Source organism: Streptopelia decaocto (assembly GCF_964273445.1).
Source record: "Streptopelia decaocto genome assembly, chromosome: 1".
In the NCBI taxonomy this organism is placed as follows: Eukaryota; Metazoa; Chordata; class Aves; order Columbiformes; family Columbidae; genus Streptopelia; species Streptopelia decaocto.
The window spans coordinates 17,110,208-17,126,664 of NC_138663.1; the positions used below are offsets into that span (position 1 = coordinate 17,110,208).

Sequence of the window (16,457 nt, forward strand, 5' to 3'; positions counted from 1 at the left end):
TTTGAGTTCAAAAAAATATTTTAAAAATTGCTTTTGGGTCAGTAACCACACAAGCAGTAGAGGGAAGTGATTGCACAGAGCAAACTGGTGTAACAAAGGTAAAAAATACCAAAAATGCAGAGAGATACATGTTTTCGAGGCATCTCCGTTTCCCTAGATGTAGACACTACTTGTAGAGCTCCTATGTGAAATATGTTTCAGCAGGAATGTGATTTTGTTAGAGTTTTCCTCTGAAAAGTACACAAGAAAAGGTTAAAACCAGTAAATAATATTTCATATCAGGATGTCTCTTGTATTAACATTGAGGAGGTACCGCTCCCTTAAAAATTCTTCCCTGTGCAGCCTTGGTTAAGTCCAGTGACTTCAGGAATTATTTTGTATGAGTATTATTAATTATTCTATTCTGAAGTTAATGAGTAATAAAAATAGTCTTGTAGTTACTGAAAGAGTTTTTAATTAGAGATGACAGGACATCTTTTTCATTCAGCAATAAAATATTTGTTAAACAGTTTTAATATCACTTTCTCTTGAAAAGTACTCACTTCTAAAAAATTCTTTCATTACATGAAGTTTAAGAGCTGCTTTTTAACTGTGGCTGTATGAAGACATAACACAGACAACAATGCCATTGAATTTGCCAGCAAATAGCTAATAGATGAATCACTTTAGAGCTAATGAGTTATTCAAGCCCATACGATGTTTAAAAATTTATTGCAAAGGATTTGCCATTCCCTCATAGTTGGCAGAATTGTCTGTACATAGCAGCAATTACACCACTACACATGCAGGCAAAGAGAGGAGTTTATTATTGCAAACATAACAGATTTCTCTTGCATCTTCAATCCTTTCAACGATATAATCTCCTGAAGCTTTTGACTAGGAGGCAAACATTTCCTGGGTTAGTTTGCTCTTTTATTTCCAGCACTGCATATTGCCTTTTAATGGACTTTTCCATAGGTTTATTAGAGTTTTTGGATCATTAGGAAATGAGTAACAGCTATTCCTTACCCTGGGCAGACAATACGATCCTCTCATTATACACCTGGTTTTATGGTTGAAAATTGCATTATATAAGTTACAATATTGTGAAATCATAACATATAAAGCATGCAGTTACCTCTCAACACATTTTCTTTCATTTTATCCACACTCTTGAAATACCTCCAACAGGACTGTGCTGTCTCCACAATGCCATAAAGCCAACAAAACACTTGTGAGAATATACAGTTCTTAAGATTTTTCACATTTTCAAGAAAAACATGTCTGTATCTTTAACTTTACTGAATACAAAAGACCTAAATGAGCCATTTTCAGAATTTTCAATCTTTTCCCTCACACTTCCCTCCTAGAGAGTCAAATACTCTTTGCTTATGTTCTGCTTATATATTAGGATTGCTTCCAAACAACTGGAAGAGGTCTAATGTCCCAAAGAAGGTATTTCCCCTCCCTTTAATTTTTCACTAAAACAAATGAAAGCAAATCCACAATAGCTAATGGAAGGCAAGTTCCTTCTTATCAGTGTAAACACCTTTGGGTTGACTTTTGATTCCAAAATTTATAATCCCTACTCATATAATTTCATCTGCAAAACCTCTGTCCTCCTTCTCACCAACATGAAGACTTCGTTGTGTAATTTTTTGCACTGGCCCTGGCTGAGGCATCAAGAGTGGGTGCCTGCTTACCATGTACTCTGTCCATAGTCACTAGAGTGTAATAGAAGATGCGGCCCATGTAAGAACCGAATCATCTCCTGGAGATACCCTCCTAAAAAGAGTGCACGGGGCAAGGAAAGTCCTGACCTAGGGACCTCAGATGAGCCATGAATTCAGGCACTGGAGCTGGACTATGCCTGTCCAGATATACATCTGTGGGCCAAAAGCATGAGCAAATACAAGGAAATAGTGAGATTTATTATTGCTGGGTGAAAAAGAACCCTGCAGAAAGACATGATAGCACTGTGTTTGTTAGAAATCACATGGCCAATCCTTTGTTTGAGGAGTTATGATGATTATTTCCATTTTCTCAGGTTGGTGGGAAGTGACTACATGGCTCTGTTCCACCAGGAATCAGTTGCCAGTTGAATAAACTGAGCAAAATGGGTTTTCCTCCAGAATTATTGTCCTGGGCAGAACTTCCTTGCTACTGAGACAGATGCCAGGCACAGCCCTAAAGCAAGCAGGATACATACGTGATGGAGTGATTCCAGAAGACACAGACGGGCTTTGTTCTCTCCTCTGTTTCCAGCATGGAGTACTCCACGATGATGGGCTTTTCCACCAGGTTGGGAGGAATCTCCCCGTCACTGTGAACGGCTGTACTCACTACAGGTGTGTTAATAATAGGACGATTTGGCAATCTGCAGAAAGAGAAAAATTGTATGGTGACCTAAACGTTAAAATGCAAAGCACTGATTTGGTAGGTTCGGCAAATAAAAGATATCCAGTTGCTTCCACTCAGAAAGCGAAGTAGATGCACCATCAGCCTTCCGCACAACTGTGTTTCCAAAAGCTGCTGGCACTCCTCACGTGGTTGTTCTCCCACAGTGTGCCAGAGGAGGACAAGAGACAGAGTTGCGGTGACAACTGCAGCACAGGTGACATTTAGCCAGTAAAAAAGCAGGTCTGCCTCCTCTGCACACTCGGAGCAAGTGGAAGAAAGGGTCTGCACAACTCACAGACAGGTTTGAAGTTTACCTCAAGCTTCTTCGGTCAGGATCGTAGTTTTCAGGCAGGAGGTGTCCCAGGGATCGGTATATAATGACCATGGCAACAGTATGATGTGTGGAGTCATCTGGGTGTCGCTTCTTTCTCTTTGCAAAAGCGTTCTCAGGGCTTAGAACATCACTGTTCACCTTAGAGGACATTTTTTGGTTTGAAGGCTTCATTGTAGGCACTGCTATGGAATTAACACAAATATTAAATTATTTCAAAAAAACTTTGGGGCTACCATTTAAACTGGCAATCTTACTTTGCAAAGATACAGAGATGTGACTGTTGTTATAACTCTAGGCTCACAGCATTGTTATATTTGATATTTTAAATAAAATTTTAGCTCATTTCACAGTTATATAGGTGACAATCAAATAACCATCAAACCATAAATAATCATTTAGCCTAGCCAGAAAATAAGACATTTCTAAGCTAGAAGATCCATTAGTAAATAAATACTCTGTGCATGATCTAAGGAGAACCTTAAAACAACAGGCATGTTACTAAATTGCATGTATCTTTATATATGGCAAAGCTAGTGTTATAAATATAACAAATGGTCACATGGGTGTTCTCCCTGCTAATTCTCTTATATATTGAGCTTTCAGTTTTGGCAATATCTCTTAAAATTCACATTCGCTTTTTCTTTACAGGAAAGACACAGGTCATATAAGCAGGTGCCCTATTTCTGACGACAAAGCCATAAAGATGTATTAGCTTATTCACTGTTATGTGTTCTTTCCACAAGTGTTACTGTTTCCCTGTTTGGAGGATATTCAGCCATGGTATGTGTATCATAACTGCACTTTGGGTTAGCCTCTCTCTCTTCTCTTGCCCAAGGTAACTTGTGGTTCCTCTCAGCAATCTCCGGTACATCAGAGACACCGGGAAGCAGGTACTTCCCCACGTATTCTCCCTCATCATCCATCTCCCTGCACAGCTCAAGACCTTTTATTTGCTGTCTAGTTCTGATAACATGGCTCTGCTCCCAGGTTTGGATTCTCCATCTCTCACCCCAGCTCCCTCCATCTCTGCAAGGACCAGAGGCAGGTGGCTGTGGGGCTGCAGGCTCCAGGCAGCCATCCTGTCCCACCCCATCCCGGTGGGAACGGACACAGAGCGCGTCTCCCGCTTTGACAGGGTTGGAGGGGCCATGAGCGAGACCTGACAGACAGGTACAGCCAGTTACACAGACCCCCGCGCTCCCACCGCTGCCGGCAGGCAAAATGCCTCACAAGTATGCGCAGCTGCTGCAGCCCTAAATAATGTTCGCTTGTGTAGACGGTTTCCCCGTTCTCACCCTCGTACCGCTCGGCTGCAAGAGGATTAATCACGCTCCTTGGGAGCTCGTCAAAATTGCCCTCCGAATGGCAGCAGAAGGGTTTTACCTTTCCTGTCTGAGGGTCTGAACAAAGTATCAGGGAAGACAACAGACGACTCCAGATCTTTTGGATAATCTTCTTTAATCTCATGAAATCGTGGTATTCTAGCTCCCGTGAAATTAGACTTGTCAAAGATGTCAACAGCAATAACTAGGGAAAAAAAAGATCCCACAAAATTAACTTCAATGCTTTCAAATATGATATTGTGAAAAAATGAAACAGGATTGAAAGGTTAAAATACCTGCACAATGCAGAGAAGACATCTAAACTCCAAAATACAAAGTCAAATTTAATTTATCTCAATTAATACCTTAAATGACAACCCAAAGCTTATGTGCCAGCATTATGCTACATTTATCAAATTATAAATTTATTTTGCAGTGGAAAGGAATTCACAAGACAGTATATCATACTAGAAAAATACTACTGAAAACACTGGAAATACAGAAGAAGCATGTTCCCATTTCAGACGTGCTTCTTGTAGGAAAGACTAAATCTGCTGCTTCAGAAATATAGTTCTACTTCTGTTAAATGGTAGAGTCAGCTGAGCAAAGAAAATAACCTGGATTTTACCCGGGACTACTCCTTAGTCCTCCAGTTCTCCTCCTCTACACTAGCAGCTCCTCTCTGGTTCACCTCATCAACTCTGCCTGTTGTCTAACTGCCAAAATATTTAAAAGCAGCTGAGTTGGCTTGAACTCTCCAATTTCAGAGAAGTCATTGAGTGCCAATTTAGGTGTTCAAATAAAAGTGAGAAGCTGGAAGTCCTGGGGGTAACCCTACACTGAAAGCTGTGATCCACTGAAAGTTTCTATATGAAGAAATATCCAAGTTAAGATCTGCAAATTCCCACTCTTTTCCTAGTCTCTAAATAACTCCCAGATGAGCCATTAGGAAACTCCATTAACACCACGTTCACCTGGAAAAACTGTTCAAAGGAAAACAGGCCTCTTTCAGGCCCGAGTTGCCTCATCCCTCCCAACCTCATGCCTTTTTACTCAGGAAGAGCTGGTAGAAAAAAATCACAATTTACAACCTGCAAGAAATTCTGGTTTTTGTTTTCATCTTGGTTCAGTTTGGTAAAAATACTGAGCGTATTTTTTTTCTGAGTGTGAGGATAAAAATATTTTCATTCTGATAGTCCTGAATCAAAAGGAAATGTTCTGATTTATTAAACAGAAATCAAAGTATTTCAGTTTGGCTTAGTTCAACAATTATCTTTCCCCCAATGGTGTTGATGCAGGGCTTTATAAACTTTGTAGCTTGAATGTCTCATGCCTTTGCTTTTTATGCCCTTGTGACCGTGGACGTGAAGCACTCTTAGGACAAGGTTTGTAGGCAAAAGTAAATTCACTTCTTAAACCAATGGGTGTAGTTGGGAAAATAAGACGGGGTTTTGGGCTTATAAACCCTGCTTCAGGTCTAAAATAATAGCAGCAGCTTAAAAAGCTAAATACAAGTTCAGGCTGATAATAATTCAAACCACCCCTGAAAGAAAAACCAGAGATCAAAGCTGCTCGGGAGGGACCTGTGCAGGTCACCCAGCTCAGCCTCAGCACCCGCTCAGAGCAGGATCATCACCAACCCCCGACCTGCTCACGGTGTTGGTGCCTGGGGAGAAAATGGAACAGAGAGGGCAGGGGAGAAAATGGGGAAAGAGACCGACCAGGCTGTGGTTGTGCTTCACTTGCACATTGACCGTGGGGACATTGGTGAAGTGTCACAGTCCTGCAAGTGCAGGAACTGCCCTCTGCTTGTGAGGGGACGCATTTACTGGAATAGGTGGGGAAAGTATCTGAGTATGTCTGACATTTCCTTCTCAGCTTTGACCCATTCTGGAAGTTTTGGACCCCAAGGAATTTGCTCTTACGATAGGTTTTGAAAGGCTTAGAGGCTGTCTGAGGGCTTGGATGGGTGATTCTGAGAAAATCCTTTCAGCACAGGAATTTCTACAGAAGATGATTTTCTGGATAGGCTCCAGCATGGGAAAGCATGTGAAAATCAGAGGTATATGATCAATAGTAGGGTTTTTTTCTTGTACTGCAGTAATTCTTCAGGTGGTGGTGGCGTGATTCTTTCAAAAACATGATTTACTATGTTCAGCAAGGTGGTCTCAAAAGGCATTACCTTTACTTACCAACTTTCTCCTTCCTACCACCTGTATACTACTGCAGCTGCAACAAAATGCCACGCAGAGCAGTGGCACAGCCCAGAGGGAAAACAGACCAGGCATCTCCCAGGAGACCCCCATGGCAACTGACTTGAAATGAATGCACTGATCAGATTAGAAAATCCAAGTATGTTGTTTCTCCGTGGGCACTACTAAAGCAAACAACTAGTACCTATATCTAGTACATTTTTAAAGCTCTAATAAAAAAGGCAGTTTTCAACAGAAATACTCACTCATGTTAGGGGCAACGATGACAAAAGGTCTCATGTAGGTTTTCTTCATGTTCTGGGCCACGTTGTTGAAATATTCCTCATAGTGCCTGAGCAGATGAGCAGTGCCACCCTCCGTTCGCTGAATTTGCTCCCAGTGCTCCTTGTTGCTGGGGTCCAGTAGAGCACTGCCCACTTTGATAATATTCTGAGAAACAAAGTACAAGCCTAAATTACGAAGCAAACAAAGTGCTGGGTTTCAAGTGAGGAATATTGAAAATGATTGGCATTACTGCCTCAGGTGAGCATCTAATGAAATATTTTAATGCAGGCATGTTCTGCTGCAGCCGTATGAAAATATGCACACCAGTTACTCACCTTGAGGGTTTTTTGTTACATAAAGAAAATCCCTCCAAACTTTTTATGAGCAAAGTAAGCCGAAGTTGGAGGTTGTAAGAGAACTGCCTACTTTCTTTCCCCTTTATGACAGGAAACATAGCAAGAACATGCAGAAGGAAAGCTTAACCATATTTTCTTTGTCTCAGAGAAATGAGAGACAAGAAAAGCAGAATCTTTGGTATGTAGGCTGAAGAATGGCCACAAAGAAATCAAAATAATGTGATATGTTAAAAATCAAGAGAAAGCCGTAAGATAGCAATATTCCTCTCTTTTATTTAGATTTTCATTTTTTAATTTGTTGATTCCTGGACAACTAACATGGTGAAGAATGAAGATTTATAAGAAAACTTGAATTATGTTGTTCTCCTCCCATTTTTATGTTGCTTACAAATGGTGTTAAAATGGAAATTCTAGCTGAGGACCTACCCCTTCTGCCCTTTCTTACAAGAATATCCAAAGGGACCCCCAGACTGAATGGAGGAAGACTCCAAAAGTCTTAAATGGTTTAAACGGGAAAGGCACTAAGAAGTTTTTATTTTCGTTTACATATGAACTATATTTTTGTGTCAAAACCTAATTCCTAACTAAGGTAAAATCTGCATAAATGATGGTAGGAACTAATAACCTCAAGCCCTACAACAGCAAAGGCAAACATTTACGCTTCCTTTAGAAGAAGAGGGGGAAGATGCTGTATTCTCTAAGTACTGTCTGATGTTGTGAGCCTGTACCCGAGATAAAAGAGGCTTCCAGTATGGTCACTTTTATCTAGGGTGAGAAGCACTACATGGTTCCCCAGGAAGGCAGGAGACACACGCTGTACTTGGTACCTGGCCTCCTTGGTGTTTGTGAATGTTATTTATTTTTTTTATTATCCATTTTTCAGGTTTCTATCTGAGACTATTAAAAAAAAATAATAATTCCTTCTCCCCTTGTGCTCTCTCAGTCTGGGATGTTACCTTGTTTTTCTCAAGAGCTTTACTCATTATTTTTCAAATTCCTGACCTATCCTAAAAATATTTAGGGAGTTCTTGAAAACATCATTTGTACGGGTTTCAGTGCCAAGTGCAGAGAATAATAAATTAAAGCAGAGGTTTCTAAGCATTTTTTTCACTTATTGTTCTTGCTTTTACTTAACAAAACATGCTAAAAATGAAGTTTCTTCTCTCTGAATGGGGGAATTCACTCCCTCCACAGCCCGCAGGTGCAAGTCTGTCAGCACAGTGTCTCCTTAGGAAAGGAAAAACCAAATCTCTTGAAATCTGCTGCATCTAAAATGTTAGGCCTCTATAACCAACTTCCCATTCTAAACTGAGAAGACTAATTTGTGAAACATATTAAGCAACTACACGATATTCACTCCACTTCGGTCAAAGACAAATTTAATTATCCACTGCCATAAAACTTTTATGGGGAACTGTAAGGGCTCAGCACAGTATGTAGTTATCTCTTACTTCATTGAACTCCACGTCCCTTGTGGCTGCCAGGTCAAACCCTTGCTGCTGGCTCTCGTATCGGAGGACCCGGATCATCATCTGGTATGCTGTCCTCACATCGTTGCCATACAAGCTGGGTGTGTATTTGGTGGCATTCTGCAGCACTCTCACAATTCGTATGGTTTTGTCACCATCCAATTTGGTCTCGTTGTGGTGTAACTTCTCATTCTCAATTAGACAAGAAGGAAAATAAAACCTAATGATGTAACTTTTTTTTTTTTTTTCATTCTAGTTACAAAAAAAAAAAATCACCATTTAGGGAATTTTGGCACATTTACAAAAACAATCATAATTTAAGGATTTTTGGCACGAAGGAGTTATTTGATCAAAACGGTGTTTGTCTTGAGAAAAGGTGAACAGGACAATTCAATGGAAAACGTAACGGAGAGCCAAAAAAACACATAGGGCTCAGTCAAAAATACAGTGCGGGGATATCAAACTGGAGTCTGAATTGATGATCATTTACAAAATACAGGAAAAACCAATAAAACATGGCTTACCATGACTTTTAGATCCACAAAAGTGCTGGTTGTGCAGTTGAAAAGATCAGGAGGTAGCCAGCCCTTCTCAATGTTACAATGGCGAACTGCATTTCCTGAAGGAAATGAAGTGTTAATGGTAAATAACGCTCTGAATTGTGCTGGGTAAGTCTTCACAGATTTCAATTATCCTAGGCTTTCAGATTTCCTACATTTTCAAGTTTCTTAGAGTTATGCACATATTTCACTTTCCTGTCTGAGAAAAGTTAAATCCTACTAATCTTCGTGAATCATTTTCCCCAGGCTTTAGAGAAAAGTTAGGCAAGCTTCAATATCTGCCCAACTGCTCTCAGCCTCACTGCCCCAACGTTCTCAAATGAATTCAGCAATTTATTGATACCAAATATGAGAAAGACTGTGCACTTCCTAAACATTTCTGAAAACATACCCCTGCTCAGATTCCTGTGCAACAGCCTGTACAGGAAGACCCCCCGGACAAGTGCTGTCTTCATGTCGAAACGTGCCAGCACCTTCGCACGCTGCATGTGGGAAACACTTCAGCCAATGTGTACAATAATTGCCTTTAGCCTCTTGTCAATGGTCTGTGAGCAGCTTACTGTTTAATTTAGCCTGTTATTTTGTACTATTTGTCAAATCATTTTCTCGGTTGTGCATCCTTCACAGTGAATTGCACATTATCAAATTAAAAATTTACATTGTGCTAGTTAACTTGCACATAACATTTTGTGTGTGTCTAAGAATTATAATTAATTGAATAGCACCTAATTATATTCTTTCTCTTCCATGATTAGGCAAACACAATTAAGCTTCAGATTCTTAGCTTGAATATTCATACTATAAGGTTTACTTTTTTGAATGTTCCTTAAAGCTTGCAATTCCTATATGTACCCTTGCCTGCTAGCCTATTTGCTAGAAGACACACTGCCGTCAACCACAAGCACAGTGCAGAAAACTCATTTTAGTTCAACTTCATAGTGCTTAATAATGTAAATATTCTTCACTTCAATATTATTATTATTAATAATAATAATAATAAATTCTATCCCCTAAAATGCTCAGAACAGGAGCTTGTTTGACCACAAATCTTCTGCACACCTACAGGCAGTGACCACCCCCCCTGTAATATTTGGGGAAGTCACATAACCATTTATAACTCCTTGAGCCTGAGGAACACTTGCAGCAGAGAGTTATCAGGCCCAGAAATGAGGCAGAGGTCTCATTTCCCACAGAACAGCCTACGGAAAAGATTGTAAACTCTGTTTTCAATAACCTGATGAACATTTTCAGGGACATGTGAGAAAAGCAGATTGTCATTTGTTTGCTGTACAAAACGACACAGCTCTTGTGCTTCATAAAATGCGTTATTCAGCTGCCTGAATTATGGGTTAGAGAAAAGATGCTGGTGCAAAAACGAAAGTTCTGTTGTAACTCTTAGCTTTATTAGCCTGCAATGCTAGTAAAGTAATCATCACATAAATGATTTTCCTCATTTTATCTTTGCCCAGAGGAGCTGTATCACTAAAGAACATGTACAAGTCACTAGAAACTAAGAGTTACATGTATAAGAATTGCTTGATAGAGTAAACAGAAAACTGGATTGTGTTTTTTTTTTAAATACAGATTTTCTGTTCTTTAGATGTGTTTATCTGCTGCACTTTTGTACTTATTTTTTGCTACTATTCCAAATGTATTTTAACAGTGCTTGAGATTCAGCTAGCTAAACTTTTCTGCTCGTGATATGCATGAGCTATGCTGTAATCTCTAGACTAAATGAATTAACACCATTCCCTATGTACACATTTTCTTGCTCTCTTTTTCCCCTCAAACAGGCATGTAGATAAAACAGTTAATGTTCTACCCAGGGAACTTACCCACTGATCCCTTAGGACATGGCACAGCAGCTGGCTGGCCAAATTTGGTCTGTGGCCACCAAATACCAGCCTCGAAAGCTTTGGGACAGCCATTATAAATTACTGAAAACAGAAAAAAAAAACGACGCAATTTTTCTGACAAGATAAAAATCACAACAAGGAGATATTTAATCCTGCCCAAAGGACCTTCTTGCAATTCCCAAGTCATCTGCAATGCCTCCCCAGCGGTAACCTGTCAGCTGCTCCTCATCCAGCAGCGCGGGCAGACAGGTACAGGCAGAGGAGAGCCCAGGATGATTATGGGGCTCTGGATTTTGGCTCTGCCTATCTCTGCCTGCTCCTTTATTGTGGGAAAACGTTTTCCCTTCATTTCACCCACACACTGTGGCGAGACGGCTGCTGCAGCAGCTTTGTGCTGATCACAGGAGGGTGGGTGGATGAGAGGAAAGGTGGGACGGGCAGGATGGGACAGAAAGGCTTGGGCTGTGTGGTGCTGCCTCTGCAGGCAGAAGGTGTGAGGGCTCTCACCTGCCTCTTCAGCACAGCAATGCAATGCTGCACAGGCAGATACCTCAGGTTTCAAGCAAAATTAGGATTAGTGTTCTGCCCTCTGCCCCCCTGGCCCAGCTAGCTATATTTCCATTTGATGAAAATTAAAGAAATATGAGCTTTTTTATTTATTTCCAGCCCCTGTGAGTCATACTGGCATGGATTTAGGTGGAGGGGGTCCAAGTTTAGGCTGCTGCAGCTCCCATTGTTCCTGGTGGAACCACCTCTTTGGGCTCACATGTGCCCCAGGATGCTGCATGGCCATGGCTGTGTGACCCCTTGTGTCCCCCTGCCAGCGGCTCTGATCCCGCACAGCCCAGCTGAGCAGCAGCACTGGCTGGACAGGAGGTACCTTCACAGCCCTTCACGGTCACTTCAGCAAAGGGGTTGTCGCAGCGGTTGCACTGCCGCCCTATGACACCAGGCTTGCAAGGACACTGTCCCGTCTCCATGTCGCAGGCACGTGTGTGGGAGCCGGATGGGAAGCAGTCACAGGGGTAGCAAGTGTCACTGCTCTGGGGCCTGTAGTAATTTGCCTAGAAAAAACAAAATTATAGACAGAAGGTATTTGGCTTGTATTGCAAATTGCTTGTGTTTCTGAAATCCTGCTCTAACAGCATGTGCATCAAACTAGCAAGTGACGGGACACGAAGAAATGGCCTCAAGTTGTGCCAGGGAAGGTTCAGATTGGATATTAGGAAACACTTCTTCACAGAAAGGGTTGTAAAGCACTGGAACAGGCTGCCCAGGGAAGTGGTGGAGTCACCGTCCCTGGTAGTGTTTAAAAGATGTGTAGATGAGGCTCTTAGGGACACGGTTTAGTGCTAGGGTTAGGTTATGGTGAGTGTCACAAGGATGGAGCCAAGCTCTTCTCAGTGACAACTAATGGTAAGACAAGGGGTAATGGGTACAAACTGAAACACAGGAGGTTCCACTTAAACTTGAGAAGAAACTTCTTCTCAGTGAGGGTAACAGAACACTGTAACAGGCTGCCCAGGGGGGTTGTGGAGTCTCTTTCTCTGGAGACATTCAAAACCCGCCTGGACACCTTCCTGTGTCACCTCATCTGGGTGTTCCTGCTTTGGCAGAGGGATTGGACTAGACGATCTTCCAAGGTCCCTTCCAATTCCTAACATTCTGTGATTCTGTGACTCCATGATCTTAGGGGTGTCTTCCAACCAAAATGATTCTATGATTCTATGATAAAGGGGCTAATTTTCAAACCACAGGATAGTAATGATACTACTATTAACAGAAAATGTAATAGCTATGGGAAGTACACCGTGTTAGCCAGGACAACACAAAGAGGCAGAGCTGAACACTGGGGGGCTGGCTGGGCTGCCCTGTGCCACAGAGACCTGGAGTCTGGACCACCACTTGCAGTGCAGGCAGAGAGCCCATGTTACTCCTCATGTACTTGCTGCCAGTGCCCGGCAAACTTATTCTTGCAGGACTTGCAGTTTTCTCCGCTTTGCAATTCCAGTCTTGTACAGCATGAACAAGCCAGTAAGGAAACTTCTTGCACCGTCCGTTTATGTTTCACGTACAGGTTGGAGAGCCACCAATGATCACGTATTCAAATCACATCTGTAAATGCTTTTGATCTGAGGCATTACGCAAGTACACAGAGCATGGTGCTGGCACCCCTCTGGTTTGATTTAAACCAACAGTCGCTGTGTGTCCTGCTGGCATTTTGGAAAGCAATAGCGGGCCAGATTTGCTGCCCTGGTCTGCAAAGGCACAGCTCCTCTGATGTCATTGAAGCCTATTGTAAAACCTATTGTAATGGGTCCTTTGTAAAACCTTTAGAAGTGGGGTAGCTCCCCTCCCATGTCCCCTGTCTGTCCCCGCCTGTCTGTAGCAAATTCCTCATAAACTCCACAGTTGGCACTTAGGAAAGCATTTATCCTCTCGTGTTATTTACCTCTCTCCAGCTGCTGGCCATTGACCAGGGGAGAGCTTCACCCAGCTGGCCTGAGTGTTTCATGGCTATTATTCACTTATGATACACAAAACAGCACCGGCACTCCTCTGCACCCAGGTCTGATCTCCCTCGATAAACAGGGCTGCACTTCAGAGAGATCAGAGCTGGGCTTTCATCCTCTCGGTTTGGCTTTCCAAACGCAAATAAGATAAGAGCTGCACAGCATGATTTTGTGAAGGGTGGTGCCAGCAAAATGTTTTAGGTAAAGATTAACAACACTGCGCACATATGTATGATACGAAGCACAACTGTGTGTACTTTGTCTCAGATACTCACTTGTTGCAGTTATTAGTGGTACAGTAACTTTTTAAACTAAAGAAATTTCAACTTAAGACTGGTTTCTCTTGCTTACCTTGCAGCGGCATTCTCCGTTGGTCTTATTGCAATCAGAATCAAACCCTTTACTAGTCTCACAATTACATGGGCCACAGATGGGATTTCCCCACCAGCCTCTGGGACAAGGCAGGTCAATCCTATAAAAGAAAATTATATTGAAAGACAGTTCTTTAAGCTTCCACTTAAAATGTGGGAAAAAAAGAGCTTTGGGTCAAATCTGCATTCAACTCCATCAGCTTACAGCGTGCAATGTATCTCGCTGCAGCAGCCATCACTCTCTATATAAAAATATATATACACAGTAATAAAGGAAAATAAAGAATATCAGTGCTATGAAACCCTAGAGGGAATGCTTCTGTAAATGTTTTCATGACTAGCTCCTCTATGTAAGGAGCATACACCTGTACAAGCAAATAAAGTGCTTTTTCCTCTGGGAGAGTGCGATGGGGCCCACGCTGCCAAGCGGAATGGTACCGGTCCCACCAGTCCCATTCCCTGCCAGGGAAAGTGTTGATGGGCCGAGGCTGGAGAGTCTGTGCTGGGTTGTGCTGCGCTTCAACAGCTCAGGTAGCTGCAGGAGATGCTGAGCCCATGCCCAGGTCTGCCTACTGCCACAAACAGCCTTGGTGTACAGGTCGCCAACACTTTATATCCTGGTCCCCACCTCCACAGGTTCATGTCCCAGCCCTGCTGTGGGAGGCAGTGCTTGTCCAGCCTGTGGGGACACCAGCTCAGGTGCAAAGCTGGCTGCAAGCTCACCCTATAAAGGAAAGTCACCACTTTCAGCCAACCTGCCTTTCTCAGCCAGCTCACCACAGGGTTTGAAAAGCCCTGGTCTGCCACAGCGGGGGAAGAGGAGGAGGAGGAAGAGGACACATGTGGTTGGGGACATGGAAGAGGGAAGAGTGGCAGCTTTGATCCAGACTGTGAATCAAAGACTATGATTCAGAATATGAGTGTGGCAGCACAGCTTGTCGAAAGCTGTGCAGCAGCCTGAAAGCCACCCCTGCTGAAGGATAACCCTTGTTCTCACTCTGTTTCTTCTGGTTGAGCTTCTGAGCAGGTTTGTCCCACAGATTCCCCAACACTGGTATTGGCAAGGAGAGCTCTGGGAAGGGGCCAGGGCAGCGACCGGGTCTCTGTTAGCTGGAAATCTTTGTCAAGTGATAGCCTCAAGGATGATGCTGCTGAGTCTGTGATCACCCTAATGCACAAGGAATTCCCTTCCTGCTGCTCATTTTAGGAAAGAAAAGCCGTTTGCCATCTGTTTCAAAAACTATGTAGAATTCTGTTTACGGTAATTGCTAGGTTTGTATTTCTATGCTTTATGATATGAAAAACCACAATGCTGCACTTGACGTGATGTCAGCAGATAACAACAAGGGACAACGTCTCTGCGTTGCTAATCCAGAGGAATGAAAGATGAATCTGGCAACAGCACGGCCAACATTTGCAAGCCCACACAACAAAAGGCAGAGGAAGAGGTTTGCGGTTTTCAAAAGGAAGGAAACGTCACATGAGCTATTCCTAAATGGGCAGACAAATGCACTTCATTTGCACACCATGAATGGCCCATATTACAGCAAATCAAAGTGCCGTCTCTGGAATAAGAGGAGGCTGGTTGCTGAATGCTTATCTGAGACCAGGAAGCTGGTTACGAGGGAATCAGCATGTTTTCCCACACAGCAACAGGACACAGGCCTCCCAGGCTGTCCAGAGAGACGGCTTTTTGCCAGCCCTGGGACTGGACCCGAACTGCAAAGCCATTTTATCTGGCCACAGGCCACCTGACTGGGTGCATCGCTCATGTGTGTGCTGGGGGAGCTGAAGGAAAGATGCAGAACAACCTCAGGGCAAGCCCACCACAAGGTACAGGTCAGATGCAGTGCTGTGTAACACAGCACAATAGGTCCAGTCCCGGAGCTGCTGCTGAAGAAAAGCAGCCCCTGAGCATATGGAAGTTTGCCTGGTCTCCGGGAAGAAAGCTCAGGAATGCCAAAGGGCAGGGAGCTGGCAAATACCATCTACTATGAACACTCATATTGTAACAGGAAAGCTAACCAAAGCAGAAAAGGAAGCGGGAGGATTGCTGCCTTGAGAGAAGAGGTACCTGGTAGGATCAAGAAACCAAGAACAAAAATAATTGTCTTACTTGCTCTCGCAGTACTGTCCATAGTAGCTTTGTCCACATTCACAGGTGTAGCCATGGGATGAGCTGGGTTTGTGCACACACGTGGAGACATGCTCACAGGGGTTCAAGTTACATACATCAACGCAGTCTCTCCCAAAGTACCCTGGGGAGACAAGGTCATAAAATTACAGCAACTGTTGTAATTTACGATTTGCATGTCTCCAAAAGACCATCTATTTTAAGCATATACAGTAATAACACATCTTCAAGAACAGTAGATTCCCCCTGAGATACTGTCAGAAATAAAGTTCTCTTCTCCCTCTCAGCAAAAAAGACTGTTCTTTTTGACAGTCTGTTAACATGCTTGAGGCACCCTTGTGCCTTTGGTCCCCAGTTTTATATTCAGGGCATCTGTTACAAATAGTTTTGTATTCTCTCCCTGTCTGTATGGGAGGTGACTGTGCTGGGTGCTGACAGCATGTGCTGGCTACATGCACCAAAACAGAGAAAGCATTCAAAGTATCTCCATTAGGATGCAGGGTGTGAGACTCAAATCCAACAGCAGAAAAGGCTGGGAAAGAGAAAGAAAAAAAGAAAAAGAAAACAGGTGAAAAGAAAAGAGGAGGAGCACAGAAAGAGCCCTTTGGACCAGAGACTGTCTCTCTGGTTGATACGTTGCCTAGAACAAATCATCCTTAGTCCATGACTGCCGTTTCAAAGCTGCT

The 16,457-nt window shown here is 42.7% G+C and overlaps 1 protein-coding gene across 1 annotated transcript in view; it reads right to left on the reverse strand.

The window, feature by feature from the left end:
• CELSR1 (cadherin EGF LAG seven-pass G-type receptor 1) overlaps window positions 1-16,457 on the reverse strand; it is a gene marked incomplete at its 5' end in the record, with an annotated part of 169,542 nt that overhangs the window by 22,740 nt on the left and 130,345 nt on the right. The window contains 10 exons of the mRNA XM_082061971.1: window positions 2,189-2,356; window positions 2,694-2,895; window positions 4,097-4,240; window positions 6,494-6,677; window positions 8,320-8,529; window positions 8,862-8,956; window positions 10,733-10,834; window positions 11,634-11,817; window positions 13,618-13,738; window positions 15,754-15,895. Of these exons, the coding sequence (XP_081918097.1) occupies window positions 2,189-2,356; window positions 2,694-2,895; window positions 4,097-4,240; window positions 6,494-6,677; window positions 8,320-8,529; window positions 8,862-8,956; window positions 10,733-10,834; window positions 11,634-11,817; window positions 13,618-13,738; window positions 15,754-15,895 (1,552 nt within the window). The remainder of the gene's footprint in view (window positions 1-2,188; window positions 2,357-2,693; window positions 2,896-4,096; window positions 4,241-6,493; window positions 6,678-8,319; window positions 8,530-8,861; window positions 8,957-10,732; window positions 10,835-11,633; window positions 11,818-13,617; window positions 13,739-15,753; window positions 15,896-16,457) is intronic.